The 24,649-nt window shown below is 45.4% G+C and overlaps 1 protein-coding gene across 1 annotated transcript; it reads left to right on the top strand.

Annotated features, from left to right (window-relative positions):
* Window positions 1–731: 731 nt before the first annotated feature.
* Window positions 732–24,354, top strand: LOC149436834 (cyclic nucleotide-gated channel alpha-2-like). The gene is made up of 7 exons (XM_089661398.1): window positions 732–885; window positions 7,355–7,462; window positions 10,717–10,896; window positions 17,198–17,308; window positions 17,883–17,989; window positions 20,412–21,175; window positions 23,632–24,354. Exons 1-7 carry the CDS (start codon window positions 773–775, stop codon window positions 24,217–24,219), a joined length of 1,971 nt encoding a protein of 656 aa, XP_089517524.1. The 5' UTR covers window positions 732–772; the 3' UTR covers window positions 24,220–24,354.
* Window positions 24,355–24,649: the final 295 nt, after the last annotated feature.

Raw genomic sequence — 24,649 nt, 5'->3', positions numbered from 1 at the left:
CGTCTCCTCCTAGTGACCACAGGCACCATGCAACTGAACTCCACACCTGAGACCTTGTTGGGCCTGAGACTTTTTCTGCCCCCCCCGCCCCCTTGGCCACAATCCAGCCCCCTAAAGTCTGAAGGACAGTAAACTGGCCCTTTGCTTTGGAAGTTTGGAGACCCCTGCTCTAGGGTGTTAGAAAATATATAATGTTTGGATTGTTTTGTGTAATTTTCAGGCCTAAAAGTATTTTTTAACTATGCAAAAAAATGCAAAAAACAGCTCTGGCAGCAAAAGGGTTAAGGGGGGGGGGGGGGGCAGGGGGCATAGAGAAGAGACAGAAGGGGAAAAAGGGAAAGGAAATGGAAAAGAAGGAAGGAAATAGAAATGGAGATGAAGGGAATGGGAAAGGTTATGGAACAATGGGGGGGGGGGGGGGAATAAAATGGAAGGGAGGTGCAGGGGTGTATTTACCAAGGCATTTGCCTAGGGCGGCATTTTTCAGTGGGGACTGGAAGAAGGGACATATGCGGCATGGGGACTAGGTGGGATCCGAGAGAGGCTGCGGGCTGCTTGATGGTGTATGCAGAGCCCAACTTTGGGGTTATATTTGGAACATTACAGCAAAAGGAATCATTGACAGCAAGACGGGGAATTCATTTTTGTAGACAGGGGGCCAAAAACAGGAACTGCTGTGAATCAACCAATAGCATTTACTAAACTAATGTTATTCCCCTCCCAGCAGGAGGCGGTCCCATGTGCTGATGTTCTCTGAACGTTCCCATGGAGGATGACTGGCCAGACAAATATTCAAAAAAACTCGTCCCCCAACTTACACCCGCGGTCAGCCATTAAGACACCAACTGAAAATGACCAGGAATCCACGGAAAACTGCGGCAGTAGGTGAGTAATCCACAAAGAGTAGATGTCAATACTTTGATATGTAATGTAACATACCTATTAATAGGATTTAGGATGTTAAAATGGCTTTCACATTCTGAAGAGCAGTCCCATGGACCTTGTATGCTGAGTCGCATGATTTCACTAACAGTGCAGTAAAGAACTACATTTCCCAGAGGAGCTGGCGTGTGGGCAGGGGCATATATAAATTGAGATGAGACGGGAAGTGAGAGGGGAGAGATCTGGAGAGAGGATTGTGCTGACTATGGGAGGAAGACCAGACCACGCCGCCGAAAGAGAGAGAGAAAAGGCAAAGAGAATTTGCTGATCACTGAACTTGCCGCACTGCCTAGAGAGCTAATCTGTCAACAGGATCTTTAGATTCACTAGTGACTACTGCCTTAATGGAATATCACATTTGTAAAATTGCTGCTGACAGGGGGAGTGTTATTCTTCCCCCTCTTTATTACACTGTTCCTCAGAGAGCTACAGACCACCCTTCCCTGCACTGTGCACCAACTGGGCCCCATCATGTGCGCACAGGATTCTCCTCTGCCTTTAAAGAACAATGTCTAGAGAGCTAATCTGTCAGCAGGTGACCAGACGGAGCACTACAGGCAGGACTGGAAAGTGTACTTTGTTCCTCAGAGAATTACAGCCCACCCTTCCTTGCACTGTGCACCAACTGGGCCCCATCATGCGCGCACAGGATTCTCCTCTGCCTTTAAAGAGCACTGTCTAGAGAGCTAATCTGTCAGCAGGTGACCGGTTGGAGCACTACAGGCAGGACTGGAAAGTGTACACTGTTCCTCAGAGAATTACAGTTCACCCTTCCCTGCACTGTGCACCAACTGGGCCCTATCAAGCGCGCACAGGATTCTCCTCTGCCTTTAAAGAACACTGTCTAGAGAGCTAATCTGTTAGCAGGTGACCGGACGGAGCACTACAGGCAGGATTGGAAAGTGTGTGGAGGCCTTATCAAGAAAGAGAGAGAGACCACCAGAGTTCGCAAGACACCATCCCTCAAGTGAGAGAGTCTCAAGCATTATCAAAGACAGGAGACATTGACACCTGCTCCACATTTGCTATTTTCCTGCCCACAGTTGCGGACATCGCACGTAGTTTTTAGAAGTTGCAGCCTAGTTCCTTTGTCCACCATTGCCTGATTACACTCAGCACAGTCTTATCATCAGAACTAATAGCAGGACAGCCGGTCCACAAGCCAAACTACTGCTGTGTCACCATCATCATCATCAATTCACACTGCTAAGGAGGCTTTTTCCCTACTGTGCCAAGAGTCTTACAGCCTAAAGAAGGGTTGCTCTGTGCCAACTGCTACTGTCACCAGATTGTTGCTTTATATTCCCCCTCTTTATTACACTGTTCATCAGACAGTTACAGTCCACCCTTCCCTGCACTGTACACCGACTGGGCCCCATCAAGTGCGCATAGGATTCTCTTCTGCCTTTAAAGAACATTGGTTGATTTGAGGTAAAGAGCTATCTCCTTGCCATCAGGTCCTGAGGGCCCAAAGTGAGCTAGTCTACCTGTTTGATAGTTCCAGCTGCTCACTGAGGTTCTGTAAGGCCACCTCAGGTTGAAGGTACCGGGTTCATTTCTGAAAAGCAGGCCTGCTAATACTAATTAGGATTCTGTGATAAGTGTTGTCTTTTCTTAAGTTCAAACTGACAGAAGTAACAATTGATTTGACACATTCCAATTCTGTTAATGCTGTGTAACCAAGTCATACTGAAGTTTGCTATAAACCTCTTATTGTAGAGTGTACTGTAAAGCAAGGGTTGGGCTTTCTGAAAGCAGGGGCTGGGCTTTCTGACAGCAGGGGTTGGGCTTTGAGAGTGGGGTCCAGAGCCAAAGGGAACCCAAAAACAATTCAGCAACTCTTCGGGGGTAGTGCTACAGTAATAATACAGAATAATGAGGTTTGGCTAGATAAATAGAATTCCTCTGACATAGAGTGAGTTGTAGTATAACCACTGTTCAAACTTGGATCATACTAATGGAGGTGGAGATATTTAGGGACACTGATAGGAGAGTTGAGCTGGCCCTCCTGTACAGAGCCCGGGCCCCTCAGTTCACCAGGGGACTTTGGGACTGAGAGGGGACACTCTGAATACCTTTGGGTATACACAGGACTCCCAGGGGCCATGGCTGCCAAAAATTAAAGATTCCTGGGCTCCATCAGTTTAGCAGCAGGGGCAGGGAGGGAACTATTTGCTTATTATTGGGAGCAGGTGGAATAATTCTCCATGCCACGGCACCTGACAAATACATTTTAAAGATCCAGGTCTCTTCTTCTATATCAGTCCACTGGGGCAGGCTAGATTGCTTCCTTAGGAACCATTGACAGCAAGAAGAGGCTTAAATTCCACTTCCATATATGATGTCCATCTCCCGCAAAAAATTAGGGTGAAGGGGTAATAGTTTGGGTGTTCCTCCATACACCCAAACAGGCAAAGTTTGGTCTGAATCTATTTTTCAGACCAAACCAATGACAACTCATTGGGCCCCTGGGCAATAGGGGATCATGAGGCCCCTGTGTCCTTGCCCAAACTCAAAAAAGCCTATGAAAAAGGTTCCAGGGGCATCTCATGGGGCCCCCTACTGACCCTGGGTCCTCGGGCAGTGCCCTAGTTTCCAAATGGTCAGTCCGCCCCTGGACCAAACCATTGGTTCATGGCAGGGGGATCCCTGCCAGCCAGGCAGTATGAGGCCCTGTGAATATCTATGTGTTGGCTGTCATCACCAAAAGCTTTATACCATTTCCTGAGTACGCTGCAGTCAGAAAAGTCCACTCAGTGCTGGTCAAGACCATTATGAGTTCCAGAGAAATGAGTGCTGCTCTTAGACAGCAGTGCTTCTCAATTCTGAGACCTTTGTCCAAGCCAGGGGCGGACTGACCATTCGAGCACTCGGGCACTGCCCGAGGGCCCGGGGTCAGTAGGGGGCCCCATGAGATGCCCCTGGTACCTTTCATTTACTTTTTCATAGGCTTTTTTGGGTGTGGGCGAGGACACAGGGGCCCCATGATCCCCTATTGCCTGAGGGCCCCATGAGTTGTCAGTCCGCCCCTGGTCCAAGCTACAGACCTTCAGCTATTTACACAATTTAAACAGGCATTAAAAGCGCTTTAAAGCAAGTCCTCACTGACATCTGTAGATGCAGGCAATGTGGAGCAATTCATCCTCAAAGATCATAGGAGAAGAACTAAGGTCACTCTAGAGCAGGGATCTCCAGACTTTCTAAACAAGGACAGATCTAGATCCCTGCTCTACCTTAGTGCATCTGCTGTGATTTTTGAGAATGAATTGCTCCACATTGCCTGCATCTACAGGTGTCAGTAAGGGCTAAGGCCAGTTAACTGTCCTTCAGGCTTTAGGAGGGCCAGACTGTGGCCAGAGGGATATCAAAATATCCTGGTGTCAATGGGAATAAAATATGCCTCTTCATCAGCTTTAGTGAGAGGTATTGTACCCCATTGTGGGTATCAGTGGGAGGAATGTGCACCATTGTTGGTATTTAAGGGAGTAGTGCCCACATGGAAGAAAAATATAGTTGAAGTATATTTTAAAAATATTCTTCCCAAATATATTGACATATATTTGAAATACTACAATTTTGGCCGTATTCAATATATTTCAAAAACATATTTAAATAAATATATATACTGTATGTTGAAATGTGTTTTTATTACAAAATATATGAAAAATATTTTTTAAAATACATTTCAAATATACTGTATGTCTTCAAAAATACAAATCTACATTTTTGGAATGAATTTACAAATATAGGTAAAAATATATGTTAAAATGACTTTTTTATATGTAAAAGAAAATCTGAAGAATATATTTAAAAAATATATATTTTTAAAAACCTGTCCCGGATGGGCCCATAGCAGAACTGTAAAACTTTTCATAGTCCTTGGGAGGTATACAGATGTAGGAGGTTAAGTGGTTAAAGAAAATGTAAAAAATTAAAAATATAAAAAATAGGTGTACTTAAATATAAAGTACACTTATCCTGCCTGGCTACCTCCATTGATGAAAATTTTACTAGGGGATACATATATCTGAATCTGAAGGCCATATCCTATTGCAATATTCACGGTCTATAGCAGAGGTCTCCAAACTTTCTATGCAAAGGGCCAGTTTACTGTCCTTCAGACGTTAGAGGGGCTGATAGTGCCCCATCATTGGTATCAGTGGAGGAATAGTGCCCCATCATTGGTGTCAGTGGGAGGAATAGTGCCCCGTCATTGGTATCAGTGGAAGGAATAGTGCCCCATCATTGGTATCACTGGAAGGAATAGTGCCCCATCATTGGTGTCAGTGGGAGGAATAGTGCCCCATCATTGGTATCAGTGGGAGGAATAGTGTCCCATCATTGGTATCAGTGGGAGGAATAGTGCCCCATCATTGGTGTCAGTGGGAGGAATAGTGCCCCATCATTGGTATCAGTGGGAGGAATAGTGCCCCATCATTGGTATCAGTGGGAGGAATAGTGCCCCATCATTGGTATCAGTGGGAGGAATAGTGCCCCATCATTGGTATCACTGGAAGGAATAGTGCCCCATCATTGGTGTCAGTGGGAGGAATAGTGCCCCATCATTGGTATCACTGGAAGGAATAGTGTTCCATCATTGGTATCAGTGGAGGAATAGTGCCCCATCATTGGTGTCAGTGGGAGGAATAGTGCCCCGTCATTGGTATCAGTGGAAGGAATAGTGCCCCATCATTGGTATCACTGGAAGGAATAGTGCCCCATCATTGGTGTCAGTGGGAGGAATAGTGCCCCATCATTGGTATCAGTGGGAGGAATAGTGTCCCATCATTGGTATCAGTGGGAGGAATAGTGCCCCATCATTGGTGTCAGTGGGAGGAATAGTGCCCCATCATTGGTATCAGTGGGAGGAATAGTGCCCCATCATTGGTATCAGTGGGAGGAATAGTGCCCCATCATTGGTGTCAGTGGGAGGAATAGTGCCCCATCATTGGTATCAGTGGGAGGAATAGTGCCCCATCATTGGTATCAGTGGGAGGAATAGTGCCCCATCATTGGTGTCAGTGGGAGGAATAGTGCCCCATCATTGGTATCAGTGGGAGGAATAGTGCCCCATCATTGGTATCAGTGGGAGGAATAGTGCCCTATCATTGGTGTCAGTGGGAGGAATAGTGCCCTGTCATTGGTATCAGTGGGAGGAATAGTGCCCCATCATTGGTATCAGTGGAGGAATAGTGCCCCATCATTGGTATTAGTGGGAGGAATAGTGTCCCATCATTGGTATCAGTGGGAGGAATAGTGCCCCATCATTGGTGTCAGTGGGAGGAATAGTGCCCCATCATTGGTATCAGTGGGAGGAATAGTGCCCCATCATTGGTGTCAGTGGGAGGAATAGTGCCCCATCATTGGTATCAGTGGGAGGAATAGTGCTCCATCATTGGTGTCAGTGGGAGGAATAGTGCCTCATCATTGGTATCAGTGGGAGGAATAGTGCCCCGTCATTGGTGTCAGTGGGAGGAATAGTGCCCCATCATTGGTGTTAGTGGGAGGAATAGTGCCCCATCATTGGTGTCAGTGGGAGGAATAGAGCCCCATCATTGGTGTCAGTGGGAGGAATAGTGCCCCACCATTGGTGTCAGTGGGAAGAATAGTGCCCCATCATTGGTGTCAGTGGGAGGAATAATGCCCCGTCATTGGTGTTAGTGGGAGGAATAGTGCCCCATCATTGGTATCAGTGGGAGGAATAGTGCCTCATCATTGGTGTCAGTGGGAGGAATAGTGCCCCATCATTGGTATCAGTGGGAGGAATAGTGCCCCATCATTGGTGTCAGTGGGAGGAATAGTGCCCCATCATTGGTATCAGTGGGAGGAATAGTGAACCATCATTGGTGTCAGTGGGAGAAATAGTGTCCCATCATTGGTGTCAGTGGGAGGAATAGTGCCCCATCATTGGTATCAGTGGGAGGAATAGTGCCTCATCATTGGTATCAGTGGGAGGAATAGTGCCCCATCATTGGTGTCAGTGGGAGGAATAGTGCCCCATCATTGGTGTCAGTGGGAGGAACATGGCCCTCGTCATTGGTATTAATGGGAGGAATAGTGTCTTATCTTTGGTGCCCTTGCAAGGAATAGTGCCCCACTGTAGGTGTCAGTAACAGGAACTATGCCCCATGGGCCCCAGGGGCCAGAAAATGGCAAGCAAAGGGGTGCATTCGGCCCCCAGGCCACAGTTTGTAGACCCCTGGTCCATAGCCTCCCCATATGCTCATAGACTTCTATTGGACTGTCTCCTGAGCATCCCCGGCTTTATTCTCCTAGCTGGTGTCACACTATTTTAGAATATTGTATCTTTCACAAAATAAATGTGTATTAAATTAATTTAGTGTAAATGATTAAAAGTATCATCTGATAATGATATTCCACAAGCTTTACTCTAACGCTTTATGTCCTTTAGGGCGATATCAGTGTGCGATGACACCTCTTCGGAGCTACAAAGAGTTATTTCAGACAATGGTGATGTGGTGTCACAGGCATCGTTTAGAGGGCGGGGAGCTCTGTCCAGGTAAGAAACACGTAAAAAACTCCCAAAACATGTAAATAATAATACATAAATGTATCACACTGCCGCTTAGATGTGTCGGCTGCATTCGTTTTCTATTTTTTCCCGGTTAGGATCACTTTCAGCAAGTACAGAAAATTCCTGTTGATCTTGCCAGAAATGCTGTGTCCTTGTCAGCTCCTTCACTAGTGGTGCACCAAAATGAACATCCCAGTGCCGAAACCGAAAGTTTAGGATGCATTTGGCCGAAAATCGAAACTGAATCTGACAGTTTTAAAAAAATAAATAAATAATACAGCGCGAGAGGAGAGGAGAGCCGGAGATTCCTCAGAGGGGACATCTACAATGATCATCAGTGCCACCTGTCAGTGCCCATCAGTGTCACATAGCAGTGCCCATCAATGCTACATATCAGTGCCCATCAGAGCAGACTTTCAGTGCCAACTATCAGTGCCAGTCAGTGCTGCCTATCAGTGCTAGTCAGTGCCCCCTATCAGTGCCCATCAGTGTCGTCTATCAGTGCCCGTCAGTGTTGCCTAACAGTTCCAATCAGTGCCACCTAACAGTTTCAATCAGTGCCAGTAAGTGCCGCCTACCAGTGCCAGTCAGAGCTAACTATCAGTGCCCATCAGTGTCACCTAACAGTTCTAATCAGTGCCACCTAACAGTTCCAATCAGTGCCGCCTATCAGTGCCAGTCAGAGCCAACTATCAGTGCCCGTCAGTGTCACCTAATAGTTCCAATCACTGCCACCTAACAGTTCCAATCAGTACCGCCTATCAGTGCCAGTCAGAGCCAACTATCAGTGCCTGTCAGTGTCACCTAACAGTTCCAATCAGTGCCACCTAACAGTTCCAATCAGTGCTGCATATCTGTGCCAGTCAGTTCCGCCTATCAGTGCTGCCTATTAGTGCCACCTATCCATGCCAGTCAGTGCCAACTATCATGGCCAGTCAGTGCCACCTATCAGTACCACCTATCAGTGCTAGTCAGTGCTGCCTATCACTGCCCATCAGTGCCACCTAACAGTTCCAATCAGTGCCACCTAACAGTTCCAATCAGTGCCGACTATCAGTACCCGACAGTGCCACCTATCAGTGCCACCTATCAGTGCCATATATGACTGCTGCCTTTCAGTGCCCATCAGTGATGCCTGTCAATGCCCACCAGTGCCTCCTATCAGTGCCCATCGCTGCAGCCTCATTAGCGCACATCAGTGAAGGAATAAAATTACTTATTTACAAAATTTTATAATAAAAACTAAGAAGAAACTTTTTTTTTAATTTTCAGTTTTAGTTTGTCTAGCAAAACATAAAAAACCACAGAGGTGATTAAATACCACCAAAAGAAAGCTCTGTCTGTCTAAAAAAAAAAAAATGTTGTTTAGGAACAGTGTTGCATGACCACTCAATTGTCATTCAAAGTGCGACAGCACTGAAAGCTGGAAATTGACCTGGGCAGGAAGGGGGTAAAAGTGCCTGGTAGGCAAGTGGTTAATGTGGCTGGCGTTTTTACACTGAAGTCTATGGGATGCCTTTTCACACTGAAGCCTATGGGACGCGATTTTGCATTGAAGTCTCTAGGGGACGATTTTCCATTGATGTCACTAGGGGGCGATTTTGCATTGATGTCACTAGGGGCGATTTTGCATTGACGTCACTAGGGGGCGATTTTGCATTGAAGTCACTAGGGGGCGATTTTGCATTGACGTCACTAGGGGGCGATTTTGCATTGACGTCACTAGGGGGCGATTTTGCATTGACGTCACTAGGGGGCGATTTTGCATTGAGGTCACTAGAAGGCGATTTTGCATTGACGTTACTAGGGGGCGATTTTGCATTGACGTCACTAGGGGGCGATTTTGCATTGAAGTCACTAGGGGGCGATTTTGCATTGAAGTCATTAGGGGGCGATTTTGCATTGAAGTCACTAGGGGGCGATTTTGCATTGAAGTCACTAGGGGGCGATTTTGCATTGACGTCACTAGGGGGCGATTTTGCATTGACGTCAAAAGGGGGCGATTTTGCATTGAAGTCACTAGGGGGCGATTTTGCATTGACGTCACTAGGGGGCGATTTTCCATTGACTTCACTAGGGGGTGATTTTGCATTGAAGTCACTAGGGGGCGATTTTGCATTGAAGTCACTAGGGGGCGATTTTGCATTGACGTCACTAGGGGGCGATTTTCCATTGAAGTCACTAGGGGGCGTTTTTGTGTTAAAGCCTAGGTGACACAATTTTACATTGAAGTCAGTAGAACGTGATTTTGCATTTAAGTCTATGGGACGCAGCATGCCATTATCGGCACTTTTGTTTCTATCAGCATAATGTCACTCACCCTATTTTCAGCCAATAAATTTTGGCAGCCGGTAGTTTGGTGCATTCCTAGTTGTCACCCTTGCGTGCACTACTGGGGAGCAGAGGCAGACTGACAACTCATGGGGCCCCCGGGCAATAGGGGATCATGGGGCCCCTGTGTCCTTGCCCAAACTCAAAAAAGCCTGTGAAAAAGGTACCAGGGGCATCTCATGGGGCCCCCTACTGACCCCGGGCCCTCGGGCAGTGCCCGAGTTTCCAAATGGTCAGTCCGCCCCTGCTGGGGAGTTACAGGCAGCCATACCGTCGATAGCTCCCTGTTGTCATCCAAAGGCCACACTTCCTGCCCATGATGCCTAGGCAAGGGTGACACCAACAGACTCTTCTGAGAGATCCAGGGAATGCTAAGGATCCCAAATCTAACAAGAAGATCCAGCACTATGCAGTGTGCCCCTCACATGAGGCCACTGCGACCCGGGGCAGCCGCCTCCCAGCCCCTCTACCACACATGTGAAAAAGCCCTCGAAGTACAAAAATATATATACATATCAAAGAGCCCCAAGCCATAAAAAATTTTTAAAAAAGCACCACCACTACTAAAACATTTTTCACAACTGGGGACAAGACCCAGGTCTGATACCAGCCAGTAATCTAAAAATGGTGAAACAATATTTGGTGAAAAGAAGCAATTCCAAAAGTCAAGCTAATGTCCTAAAAGACAAGCTAATGTGTTTCAGATGCTCTGGCCTTAATCAGCCCTGTTCTATGAAGGATGCTCCATAGGTTCTCTTGGTGGTGTCGTCCTGATAGTCTAGTTATAGATGAAATATATGAAACATGGACACATTCTGTATTCTGGTCCTCATACTTGGCATGCTCTATCTACATGTTTTGCTTACACAATCTATTGGCTGATTGAACTTTTTATGTAACACTTTTAGGATAGTGCGTCTAGTGGTGGTCTTGCGGGAATGGGCCCACAGGAGCCTACGTGATCAAGACCAAAGGCCTGATTCGTTTCTCGACCGATTCCGTGGAGCTGAAGTGCAAGCAACAGAAGGAAATGCTGGAAAGGAGAAACAAACTCAAGATACAAAAGTAAAAACCAAGACAACCCAACAGTAAGACAAAAAAATACTACCATCACACACATATGAACTTCTTGGACGTCTTAAACCAGGTGCATGGCAATGTAATCTCCACTGACAAAAATTGGCATACAAAAAGATTAAAGACAATTGAGCTCTTCCAACTATGTGGTAACAGTTTGGAGAAGGCCTTTTTCTATTCCAGCATCACTGTGCCTCTGTGCACAAAGCTAGCTCCTTGGCTTTATGAATTTGGTGTGGAGGACCTCAAGGGGTTTATTTACTAAAGCTGGAGAGTCCAAAATCAGACTCCCTTCTGCATAGAAACCAATCAGCTTCTAACCTCAGCTTGTTCAATGAAGCTTTGGCAATGAAACCTGGAAGCTGATTGGTTTCTATGCAGAAGTGAGTCTGATTTTGCACTCTCCAGCTTTAGTAAATAAACCCCCAAGTGTCCTGCACAGAACCCTGACCTACTGAATACCTTTAACCTGAAATGGAATGAAGAATGTAAAGCAGGTCTTCTTGTCCATCAGTACCTGACTTCAAAGCTACTGAACACCTTTGAGATCAGGTCAGAACCTGATCTCAACCCTACTGAACACCTTTAGGATTGAGTTTTCTTATCCAACATCAGAACTTGACCTCAAAGATACTGAACACCTTTGGGATATGGTCTTCTTATCTAACATCAGAACCTGACCTCAGCCCTACTGAATACCTTTTAGATCAGGTTTTCTTATCTAAAATCAGAACATGACCTCAATCCTACTGAACACCTTTTGGGATCAGGTTTTCTTATCCATCATCAGAACCTGACCTCAAAGATACTGAACACCTTTTGGTATCAGGTTTTGTTATCTAACATCAGAAATTGACTTCAAAACTACTGAACCACTCTGGGATCAGGTCTTCTTATCCAATGCCAGTACCTGATCTCAAACTTAATGAACACCTTTAGGATTGAGTTTTCTTATCCAGCATCAGAACCTAACCTCAAAGATATTGAACACCTTTGGGATCAGGTCTTCTTATCTAACATCAGAACCTGACCTCAGCCCTACTGAATACCTTTGAGATCAGGTCTTCTCATCCAACATCAGTACCTGACCTCAACCCTACTAAACACTTTTTGGGATCAGGTTTTCTTATCTAAAATCAGAACCTGACCTCAATCCTTCTGAACACCTTTTGGGATCAGGTTTCCTTATCTAAAATCAGAACCTGACCTCAATCGTACTGAACACCTTTCGGGATCAGGTTTTCTTATCCATCATCAGAACCTGACCTCAAAGATAAAGAACACCTTTGGGATCAGGTTTTCTTATCTAAAATCAGAACCTGACCTCAATCCTACTGAACACCTTTTGGGATTAGGTTTCCTTATCTTAAATCAGAACCTGACCTCAATCCTACTGAACACCTTTCGGGATCAGGTTTTCTTATCCATCATCAGAACCTGACCTCAAAGATACAGAACACCTTTGGGATCAGGTTTTCTTATCTAAAATCAGAACCTGACCTCAATCCTACTGAACACCTTTTGGGATCAGGTTTTCTTATCTAAAATCAAAACCTGACCTCAATCCTACTGAACACCTTTTGGGATCAGGTTTTCTTATCTAACTTCAGAACTTGACTTCAAAACTTCTGAACCACTCTGGGAACAGGTCTTCTTATCCAGTGCCAGTACCTGACCTCAAACCTAATGAACACCTTTTCCAACATCTCAACCTGACCTCACAAATGTTCTTTTTGGCTGACTGGACAAAAATTCCCAACGACACATTTCAGAATCTTGTTGAATGACTTCCTGGGAGGGTGGAGGATGTAAAACAAGAAGGAATAGGCGGGAAGGCTACTCAATATTTTTGCCCGTGGTTTTGGATTGGGATGTCCAATTCCCTGTCACTTCAGGGCAAAGTGACAGGCTCTCTTGATGGGATACAACACACACATACTTACCTTCTCTGCCCCTTCACTGTTCCATTTATCTTTGAAACTCTGAACCCTATGTAAACTCTGTGTCAGTTAGTGACGGAGCTTACACAGAGTTAATGACCTGTTGCTGTTCAAGCACTGCATCCTGAGATCCCATGCATCACCTTTAGTGAGAGTGAGAGGGGTACCCTAACAAAAGAATCTGGAGGCCGTATGGAAAAAAAGTGCTACAATAATATTTTTATTGTGAAAAGATATTTATTGCATTATAGAAGTCCTAATAAACAGCCCAACATGTTTCAGGGACTGTAAAGTACTCCCTTCATCAGGGCCTCAAGTGCTGCTTTGTATGGGAATAGTGGATTTTTAAGGGAGGCCACTAAACTCTTGAGTATGGTAGTTTCCTTATTCTAAAGCAGGGGTCTCCAAACTTTCAAAACAAAGGGCCAATTTACTGCCTGTCATGACAGTGGAAATAAAAACAAATACATAATTGGTGTTAGTGGGAGGAATAGTGTCCCATCATTGGTGTCAGTGGGAGGAATAGTGTCCCATCATTGGTGTCAGTGGGAGGAATAGTGTCCCACCGTTGGTGGCAGTGGGAGGAAAAGTGCCCAATAATTGGTGTCAGTGGGAGAATTAGTACCCATCTCTGGTATCAGTGGGAGGAATAGTATCTGTTAGGAATGGACTTGCCAGTAGTGGTGGGACTCACCTGCCTTGTGGGCTGCAGTACCAGGGCTGGCCAGCGGGTGCTCCCAGCAATCAGAGACTCAACCCTGCAGTCAGCCAAACACCTGAAACTGCTTATGCAGGTGTATTTAAGTGATGGCCAGACCTGCAGTCTTTGCCTTGGTGTGTGTGTTTTTCCTGGGCCCTGTATCTTGTAATCCTGCATTCTTGTTCCTGTTCCTGTGTTCCTGCTAGTACGTTTCCTTGTTGCCAAACTCTGCCTGTTCTGATTACGCTGACCCTCTCCTGCTCTGACCCCGGCTCGTTCCTGACCATCCCTCTGCCTGACCCTCTGTACCACGCTGCCCGCTACCTGCTGAACCTGGCTTGTGACCCCAACCATTCTCCGCTTGCTCCCCCTGTACCTACCTGCCCGATTGTTATTAACCCGGCCTGCCTGACGACGCTTGCATTGTATATATTGTTTTCTGTGGGTGGTTGGTTTGGTTTGTTTGCACTGTGATATGTTTTAGTATTGCACTGCGTTTATGTTTGTATTGTTAGTGTTAATAAATTATATTGTTTATAACTTATCTGAAGTCTGCGTTTCCCTGCGTCAGTCACATACCTCTGGTCACACCCGGGAGCCCTGACAGTATCCCAATGCTGGTGTCAGTGGGAGGAATAGTGCCCTACCTTTGGTGTCAGTGTAAGGAATTGTGCCTCATGTCAGTGGAAGGAATAGTGCCCCGAGGGCCGGATAAAGGCAAGCAAAGGGCCGCATCCAGCCAGGGCTGTCTCAATGCATGGGCACCCCTGGGCACTGCCCAGGGACCCCAGGTGCAGGGCCATAGATAAGGGGGTACCACCAGTCCTCCTGTACGGGGCCCAGGCCAGCAGGGGGGCCCAGGCAGCTGGGTGAATCGGATGTGGGTAGGGAGAGTGAATGGTACGTTGGGAGGGCAAATTACTGAAACCGATCCCCTGTATGGCTCTCTCTGCAGCACCTGAAAGCTCCTCTCCTCCCACTGGCTTTCAGCTGCTGCAGAGAGAACCATGCCAGGGAATTGGTTCCAGCACCCACCGCACCCATCACACTCCCTGTGCACCATACTTTTCCCCCTGCTGCCCAGGCCCCTCTGTGTGCCCCCACCCCCACAGTGCTGCCAGCTTCTCACCCTCCTCTACTTCCCACCTGCAAGCACACAATACAATCCTTCAGGATGGACAGTTGGGGAAATGGTCCATTAAATATGACACATTAACAAGCCCTTGATTTCCCGAATGAACACAATGAGTGATCGGTATCGATCACTCACTGTATGCATTCATAACTGAAGCATAGTAGACTGTGTTTTTTTTTTTGGGGGGGGGCTGTCCCATTGGCTGTATTGGTTCCCTGTGGTTTCTAACAGCAGCCCTGCCCAGGTGCATAGGGGCCCCATGATGATCTTACATTACATCATACTTGCCAATTGTCCCGGATTTGCCAGGACAGTCACGCTTTTTACTAAGCTGTCCCTGAATTTCCCGGGCAGCATCCAAGAACCTGTCCTCTGCCCTCCTTATTCCAGAATTGTGCCCTCCTGACTCCCCCTGTACTGTGTCCTTCTGCCTGCCCCCGTACTGTGCCCTTTGTGTTAATTAGTCTTTGATGCACGATATGCTTTTTTATTGTTTAAAATCAATTTGACTAAAAGTACTAATAAATATTTTTAATTCTATGAACTATTTATACTTTAAATCTTGAGAGTGGGTACGTAAATTGGGGCATGCTGGAAGGGGCCCCAGTGCACTACTTTCTCCAGGGGACCATGATGCTATTAAGACAGCCCTGCATCCAGCCCACGGGCTGCAGCATGGAGACCCCAGTTCTAACGCATGCTTCAACTAGATTTGATCAATGTTCCTCCTGCGCTATAAATGGTGAAAAAATAAAATACAATAAAATAAAACAACCTTAAAGCTGCCAACACTCTCCTGCTGATACCTGATACAGTGTAAACATAAATAAATAAATAGTGTGGCGCTCTAAAAATATATAAATATTATAACCGTTTGTAATACGTGACCAAACAAATAAGTGACCAATTCATAAAGTGAAATGATAACAGGATATAAAATAAATACCTTAAGTGATCTAAACAATGAACCTAGTATCTCGAAGTTAATTAGCACATCATAAAGTGATCATATATATTGTATCCTGTATAAAGTGAACAACGTGCTAAAGTGCCAAAAAAGTGTACAAAAGCAATATATTTCAATTCTTGGATATTCTTAAAACATTCAATCCATCAAGTGATAACCAAATCATGCGATGTGCGGTGATGGAAAATGGTGATTTGTGCCAAACTCCTCTCCTACTGGTGGCTAAATTGCCTCCTCACCTCCTCTCGGTGACCACTAAGGGCCAGCAGGCTTGCAGGATCACCCTGGATCTTTATTCCACAAAAGACCAGCAGCTTTTCTCCTCCTTTATTTGTGTGAGACTCCTGTTTCTCTCACTCCACCAAGATGTTTCTGAAGGACAATGACTCACCAGTCCAGTGAGTCCAAAAAGAAAATGCCCTCTAAGTGCAGTAATTAATGACTCCTTTATTTTTAAAAAAAAGTACAGAGTGACAACACTCACATTTTCGGTCAGTCCACCCTCCTCTCCGAGGAAGTCACGAGCAGACAGTGACGTAACGCGTAGGTTCGCGAGTCCGCAGTTTCCGGTGCGCGGTGACGTATTTCCGGCGAAGGACGCCATCTTACTACACCTAGGAAGTCCCATGCACATGGAGTACACCCACACATCGGAGAGGAGGGTGGACTGACCGAAAATGTGAGTGTTGTCACTCTGTACTTTTTTTTAAAAATAAAGGAGTCATTAATTACTGCACTTAGAGGGCATTTTCTTTTTGGACTCACTGGACTGGTGAGTCATTGTCCTTCAGAAACATCTTGGTGGAGTGAGAGAAACAGGAGTCTCACACAAATAAAGGAGGAGAAAAGCTGCTGGTCTTTTGTGGAATAAGGATCCAGGGTGATCCTGCAAGCCTGCTGGCCCTTAGTGGTCACCGAGAGGAGGTGAGGAGGCAATTTAGCCACCTGTAGGAGAGGAGTTTGGCACAAATCACCATTTTCCATCACCGCACATCGCATGATTTGGTTATCACTTGATGGATTGAATGTTTTAAGAATATCCAAGAATTGAAATATATTGCTTTTGTACACTTTTTTGGCACTTTAGCACGTTGTTCACTTTATACAGGATACAATATATATGATCACTTTATGATGTGCTAATTAACTTCGAGATACTAGGTTCATTGTTTAGATCACTTAAGGTATTTATTTTATATCCTGTTATCATTTCACTTTATGAATTGGTCACTTATTTGTTTGGTCACGTATTACAAACGGTTATGATATTTATATATTTTTAGAGCGCCACACTATTTATTTATTTATACTTCAACTAGATTTGCTGATTGGAGAGCCCTAGCTCTCACTCAGCAGGTGACGTGTTGGACTTCATGCGCAGATGCCACTGCTTCCCCACTAAGAGCAAGGGTCTTTCTCTGCAGTATGCTGGCAGGAAATAGGCATTTTTACTTGGGCTGTGGCTACTCTAAGAAAAAACAACTTTTTTTGATGCACCTGAAATGAATTTAGCTGGATTTGGAATGAAAGCTCAATAGGGCTTTAACTTATGTTTTAATTTTAATTACAGGGTGAAGTTATCTGAGAGATTAGTGGTTGATCCTTCAGGAAAATGGTATTATCGGTGGCTTTACGTCATAGCTGCGCCTGTGCTGTATAATTGGTTCCTATTAATAGTGAGGTACGTCTGGGTTGCAATGTAAAGGTGAAATACAGCAGCATTTTTTCAGAAAAATATAATGGCCAACATCGCATTTATCTCCTTCGTCTCATCAAGTAGACCTTCCTCGGTCAGTATTCCCCTTCCTCTCTCTTCCAAAATCTTCTTGGCATCTGGATACTCTACTAAAGCTTCCATCAGGTCGACCTGATGGAATAGAATATACCCTGCAGAGAATATACCCTGAGAACACTCGCTTTTGCCCAATTTTCCCAGAACGAATTTACATGTAGTTTTCGATGGATGAATGGTATTGCCAATTTTTTATAAATGGGCCTGTAAGTGTAATCGCACCAAAGGTGGACAATGGTCAGCAGGTCAAATAGAGAGGGAAAACCTCCATAGTGATGACTGAGACAGCAATAAAAATGTAACATGGGATTCTAACCCATCACAACTCCATACAAAACTGAAATGAGTGTTTTAGCTTTAGATACGCTTTCCTTGTTCTTCTACTCATCCTAAATTTACAGACAGCCCTTTTCTGTTGTAGCTTCCCTCCAAATAACTGTTCTTTCTTGTTTTTTTTCCGCAGGGCCTGCTTTAATGATCTTCAAACCAATTATATTGTAGTGTGGCTGACCCTGGACTATGTTTGTGACATCATATACATCATTGACATCGTAATCCGATTCCGTACAGGTGATTTTAGATGGCTAATGATAAAACCATGAGAGCCTTTGCTTCTACGTCTAGCAGAAGTCGAGTATTGTCCAGTGTTAGCCATCAATGAATGCTCTTTGTATACATTAAAAAACAAAGTGCCAGTAAGAGACTTTCATGGTACTCAAGCTATCTAGACTAGTGGTAGTTAATCACCGGGCATCCCAGTCTCCCTCTACTTGGCCTCCAGCCAGCTGCAGATCCCCTAACCTCCTACAGTGCTTCCCAGCTCCCATAGTGACTCCCAACCTTCTATAGTGGAGCTCAGTAGTCTTCAGCCCCACTGTGCTCTCCCCCCGACCTTCCACAATCCTCTCCAATGTTGCACAGTACCCCCAGGCCTACTGCAAAGCCTCCAGCCCCTCATAGTGTCCCCAACCTCCAACAGTGTCCTACCTTGCCCTCAACAACCCCACAGTACCCCCCAGCACCAAAGCACCCTGCAGTCTCCCACAGTGCCCCTGCAACGTCCCCAGCCCCCTGGAGAAACCCATAGCCCCACTCCAGAGATCCTATTCCCATAGTTTCCTATAGCGCCCTCAACGCATTTCATGGAAGCATGTCCACTTCTTCAGTGGTGCTACAGCGTGTCCAACCACAGTTAGCCATCCCAATAATGTATCTAGAGCACCATTACCAAGACCTTTGATTTAACCCTCTCAGTACCAGCATGTGTCTTCATTTCCCCAAAAAATTGTGGCAAAAATATAAGGTCACCTAGGAATATAATTTTGGGGATGTTTGTACTGCCCTGGAAATTTTATTTGATATGTTTTATAACAGAAAGCAAGGAAAAAAGTTTTATATTTTCAAAGTTGTTGTCTTTTTTTCTTTTTATTGTACAAAATAAAAAACCACAATGGTGATTTAATACCACCAACGATCAGTCTAAAAGCTCGTTCACACAAGCTTTGGTCTCTTAAGAGCGATTTGTGTTCGATTTGTGTTCGAATCACTCTTTGGAGAGCATTTAACAGGTGGTGAGGAGGTGCTGTATTGCTTTAACCCCTTTGTCACTGCATTAGCTTGCAGTGCAGCCCCATTCACTTGAATGGGTTGCTTTCTGTGGGTACTACACCTGCCGAAGGAGATAGGGGGCATAATTCCTGCCGCAGAACATGTATACTGTCTCTGCAGCTACAGGGAGTAGTGGTTTTCAGAGCAGTTAAAGCATGGCTCAACTGCAGGGTTTTACCACACACCTCAAACCGTTAGCATGAACAAGCCCTAAAAAAAACAAAACAGTTTTTAGGCCAATTGGGAGCACAATTTCTCCCTCTTCTCCTCCATTGACAGCTGTGGGCAATCCTGACTCCTGGACAACATGATGTAATATTGTGTCAGGGCCATTCTGCCCCCAAGTACTGTGAGCCCATGCCAGCATGATGATACACCCCCAGGGAGGAGTGTCTGTGACAGCCTAGACCAGTTCAACCAGGGTTTTAGGGGAACCCTACAGATCCTCTAAATTTTGTTTGGGGTTCCTTGGGAGTAACTAACTGACCTCCCATCTGATGGTACCTGTATAGTTTCAGGGCCAACACCACTTGGCAGAGCTACCAGGATGACAGTTGTGGGCAGTTCTGACTCCTGGAGAGGATGATGCTAATGCAATGTTGTGTAAGGGCCAATCTACCCATGACTACTGTGAGCCCAGGTCAGTGTGACAGGGGGTGTGTCTACAACAGCCTAGAAGACCAAAAATCAAATAAAACTCATATTGCTCAAATGCCCCAATCTGTTGTCCCAGCTAAATGGCCACACTGTTTGCAGGTGTTGGTCAGGTTGAATACTGGCTCGTCAGACACATTAAGGACCACAACAAAATGGCGCCTGTCCGCACACTGCCTTGATATATAGTGAGCTCCACTTAGTGAAAAATGGCTTCAGCTTGGTCTCCAACCCATGGGAGAACCCATCTGATAAGTTTCGCGCAACAGGGGCTTAATCATAGAGGCCATGACAGCCTACCCTCACAGGAAGATGGTTGAATGATGCTGGGCAGGGGAACTGGATGAGTCTGCGGAGGACAGTGATGAAGAGAAGGTGAGTAGGCAAAGGCTGCCAAAGCTTTGAGGAGGTGTGTGGTCATCTCTAGAATTTGGAGAGATTTCCCATCATTCAAAAACAGAAATGATGGGAAATGTCTCCAAGGAGAACAGAGATGGCAATAAAAAACGTGATAAGGGCTTTACCCCTTCGCCATTGTATACAAGATGAAATAAAATGTTTTGGCTGGAGTTGGGCTTCTAGAAACTGTTGTTAATGTCTTTTCTATACTTATGATGTCAGGATACGTTTTCTGCATCAATACTTATTCAGGTCTTGTGAGCATTATAACCTTGTAAGCATGCAAATGCAGATCTTGCCATCCACCTAACTTTTTCTCCTTTTGTTTAAGGATTTTTGGAACAGGGGAAGTTGGTTCGAGATACAAAAATGCTAAGTGACAACTATATCAATACATTGCAGTTTAAACTGGATGTACTCTCGATACTTCCAACCGATTTTGGTTACTTGGCACTTGGACTGCATTGGCCAGAGCTGCGCTTCAACAGACTTCTGCACTTTCCACGTATGTTTGAATGCTTCGACCAAACGGAGACTCGGACCAGCTACCCCAATATCTTTAGAATCATTAACCTAGTTTTGTATATTATACTTATTATACACTGGAATGCCTGCATTTATTATGTTATATCTAAGGCCATTGGGTTTGGTACAGATACATGGGTCTACCCAAATATTACTGCTACTGAACATGGTTCCCTTACTCGTGCATATGTCTACTGTCTGTACTGGTCAACTTTGACTCTCACCACCATCGGGAATTCACCTACCCCCATGACCGACACAGAGTATACATTCATCGTTTTTGACTTTTTGGTTGGAGTTCTGATCTTCGCCACCATTGTTGGTAATGTGGGCTCTATGATCTCAAACATGAATGCAACGAGGACCGAGTTCCAGGCTAAAATAGATGCCATCAAGCATTACATGCAGTTTAGAAAAGTAAGCAAGGAATTGGAGGCCAAAGTCATCCGATGGTTTGACTACGTATGGACAGCTGAAAAGACAGTGGATGAAAGGGAGGTGTTGAAAAATCTCCCCGACAAACTGAGAGCCGAAATTGCCATTAATGTTCATCTGGACACTTTAAGAAAGGTGAGTCTCTTCTTTCATTTCAAACATATGACTTCTCGTTTCAAATTTCCATCATACCTTATACCAGGGGCGGACTGACCATTCGAGCACTCGGGCACTGTCAGTAGGGGGCTCCATGAGATGCCCCTGGTACCTTTCATTGGCTTTTTCATAGGCTTTTTTGGGTATGGGCAAGCACACAGGGGCCCCATGATCCCCTATTGCCCGGGGGCCCCATGAGTTGTCAGTCCGCCCCTGCCTTATACAGTATACTTCTAAATGTTTAAAACAGAAATCTGGGCAACATTTTTTTGTACCATGCAGTGGGGCTGTGCCTGCACTGCGTGGGCCATCTGCTCATTTTTGTCTAGGGATCATAAAAGTGAAGATATACTTATCGAATCCGCTGATCCTCAGAGCGCAAGACTAGTCCCTGCCACTTCTTCCCCCTGAACGCTAGCGGTCTTCCCCCTGAACACTAGCAGTCTTGTGAATGGACTGTTCCTGATGTCATCATGCCCATAGACCAGCTCCAGGTGTGAGGACGGCAGGAACAGTCCACCACTGGACATGGGGGGAATGCAGATTCCGGAGGATGAGAGGACGGGGTAAGTATAGCTTTTTCACTAAAGCCCTGGACAAAATGAGCAGTTTTCACATGGTGTTCTGCTTTAAGAAAATACTTGATTGTGATACCTATAGTGGATAACGTGTTTTAGAGGAAATTCAGCCAGCTGTTCTTAGAAGACACTAGCCCTTAATGTAGGTCTCCCTGGGTATTCCATTGTGAGTCTAAAAATACTGCTGAAGACTTGAAGAAGGCTTTTGCTCTGAAACATGTTGGCTGTATTTGATGCTCGTAGCCTCCCTAGCGTTCTGATTAAGTCCATATTTCTGTGCTCAAACCGGTACATTTTTTTGCATGGAAATATGTATTTTTCTTATTGTAGGCCTGTAATTTTTAGGAATAACTCACTGAAATCTGTCCGAACAATAGTCTAGTAAACATCCCGGGTATGTTAAAATTTGAAACACGAAATCATAAATTATAATATAATAAATAATCATAAAAAATAATAATATAATAAAAATAAATTTAATTCAATAATATAATCAAACCAAAAACACTGAAATTTGAAATAGAGTGCCAAGTTCGCACATTACTGAGCAAAGTCGCAAAATCGTTTTCAGTGTCCGATGACGAATTTCCCCCACGAATCATTATCACTCAATTCTGCAAGTGGTTCTGATTTACTATCGCTGTTCTCTAGCCGGTCTAAAACCTCTTTTGGCCTAAAAGGACGCTTTTTGGACGCCATGGACGTTTCTCAGTTTCCAGGCAGAAAGAACAGTAAAAATGCAGGCAGGACACAGGACAAAGCACTCGGGACCAGGGGCGGACTGACAACTCATGGGGCCCCCGGGCAATAGGGGATCATGGGGCCCCTGTGTCCTTGCCCAAACTCAAAAAAGCCTATGAAAAAGGTACCAGGGGCATCTCCTGGGGCCCCCTACTGACCCCAGGCCCATGGGCAGTGCCCGAGTTTCCAAATGGTCAGTCCGCCCCTGCTCGGGACAAAATGTATGTGAAATGGGTTGATACAGTTATGTTTTACTATGTGATTTTAGTGAATGTCACTTCTACAATTTTCAAATTTCCCACCAGTTCTGTCCCCGTACGTCCTGACGTCGCAGGGAACGGAACCCGGAAGACGGATGCCGGCATCGGCCGGAGGACATTGCCGGGGACACTGCAGGGGGGACATCGCAGGAGCGAAGGACAAGGTAAGTGAAGAAGAGATCCCGGAGCAACGCTGCAGTGTATTCCCGAGTGTAGCTCGAGGTTACCGCTTGTGGTGCTGAAACTTTACCCCGAGCTACACTCGGGAATACCGCCAGGGGGGTTAACCAATAAGCTTTTCAAAAAAACCTTTAGGTGGTGAGAACTTTTGTACTAGGTGCTGCTCAATATATATCCAAGAGCTTATCACTGCTATCTTCCAGGTCCTGTGCTGAGCGGCAACCCTTCTGCATAGTAACCAATAGGGATTAAACACTTGCTATTCACAGAGCGCCTTGCATTTTTCTTGTAGAATGCAAAGTGTTCTTGGACTGGATGAGGTGAAAAGGTTGGGCGGTGACATCACGATCTCCACCTCACTCAATCAGAGAACGCCTTTCGTTCATTGGGGAAAATGTGAATGGTGTCTGTGCCAAGCAAAGGCCTTCCCTGTGGTCACTATGCAACATGGAAGTCGCTTTGCTTGTCATGGGATTCAGAGGACATTGGCAATCACTGTAGTAGCTGCCACTGCTACAGGGATTTCAGGCTTCCACAGGGATCCCCCAGGTATGAATATACTTACATTGGGTCAAGCTGGACCCATGTAACTGTGCAAACAATCCATACCTGGTGTTCCTCTTTAAGTTTTGGATTCATTTGCAACTCTGATTTGCACCCTGTGCTTATGTCCCAGGTTCGGATCTTCCAGAACTGTGAAGCTGGCCTCTTGGTTGAGTTGGTCCTGAAGCTCCATCCTCAGGTTTTCAGCCCCGGCGATTACATCTGCCGTAAAGGAGACATTGGAAGAGAGATGTATATAATCAAGGAGGGGAAGCTTGCTGTTGTCGGAGAGGATGGAATAACTCAGTATGCTATCCTCACTTCCGGGAGTTGTTTTGGTGAGATTAGTATCCTCAATATCAAAGGGAGTAAGATGGGAAATCGTAGGACTGCCAGTATTCGGAGCCTTGGGTACTCTGACCTTTTCTGCCTTTCGAAGGACGACCTGATGGAAGCTTTAGAAGAATATCCAGATGCCAAGAAGATCTTGGAAGAGAGAGGAAGGGAAATACTGACCAAGGAAGGTCTGCTTGATGAGACGAAGGAGATAAACGCGATGAACGGTAAATCTCCTGAGGAAAAATTGGAGCTTCTGGAATCTAATGTGAACACCTTACACGCTCGGTTTGCTCGTTTGCTCCGAGAATACAGTTCTGCTCATCAAAGCCTCAAACAAAGGGCCATCCTCCTAGAGGGAAGATTAAAGGTCCTTCAAGAATGAGATGTGTCCTCAGATGAGAAGAAGAGGAAAATGATCTACTAACAAAACTATATTCCTGCTTCATGAAAGGCTTCTTCTTTAAACATGATTTTTAATCTATATAAAAGTTCTATATAAAATAGAAGTTTGACCTGCTTATATTTTGCTTTATCTGGTCACTATCCCCTTTCTTCAACCTGCTAATGAATTTCCTTTTTTGTCTTTAATTTAACACCTTCCTGCCTGGCCTATAGTAAAATGATGGCTGGCCGGGACATTCGCCGTTCTGGGTTGGACATCCCAGAACGCGGCTTGCTCCTGACCCACGGGCTGCGCTGTGGGACAATCTGTCACCTGCTCTGACCATTAGACACAGAGGATGACAGATCAGTGTACCGGCACGCTGCCGATACCATGTATAGTTGTGACCAGGGGTGGACTGACAACTCAT

Source organism: Staurois parvus, unplaced genomic scaffold (assembly GCF_062004578.1).
Source record: "Staurois parvus isolate SC_StPar_1 unplaced genomic scaffold, SC_StPar_1.0 ptg001332l, whole genome shotgun sequence".
Classification (NCBI taxonomy): domain Eukaryota; kingdom Metazoa; phylum Chordata; class Amphibia; order Anura; family Ranidae; genus Staurois; species Staurois parvus.
The sequence above is the reverse complement of the archived record's forward strand: the minus strand, read 5'-3'. Positions and strand labels throughout refer to the sequence as shown.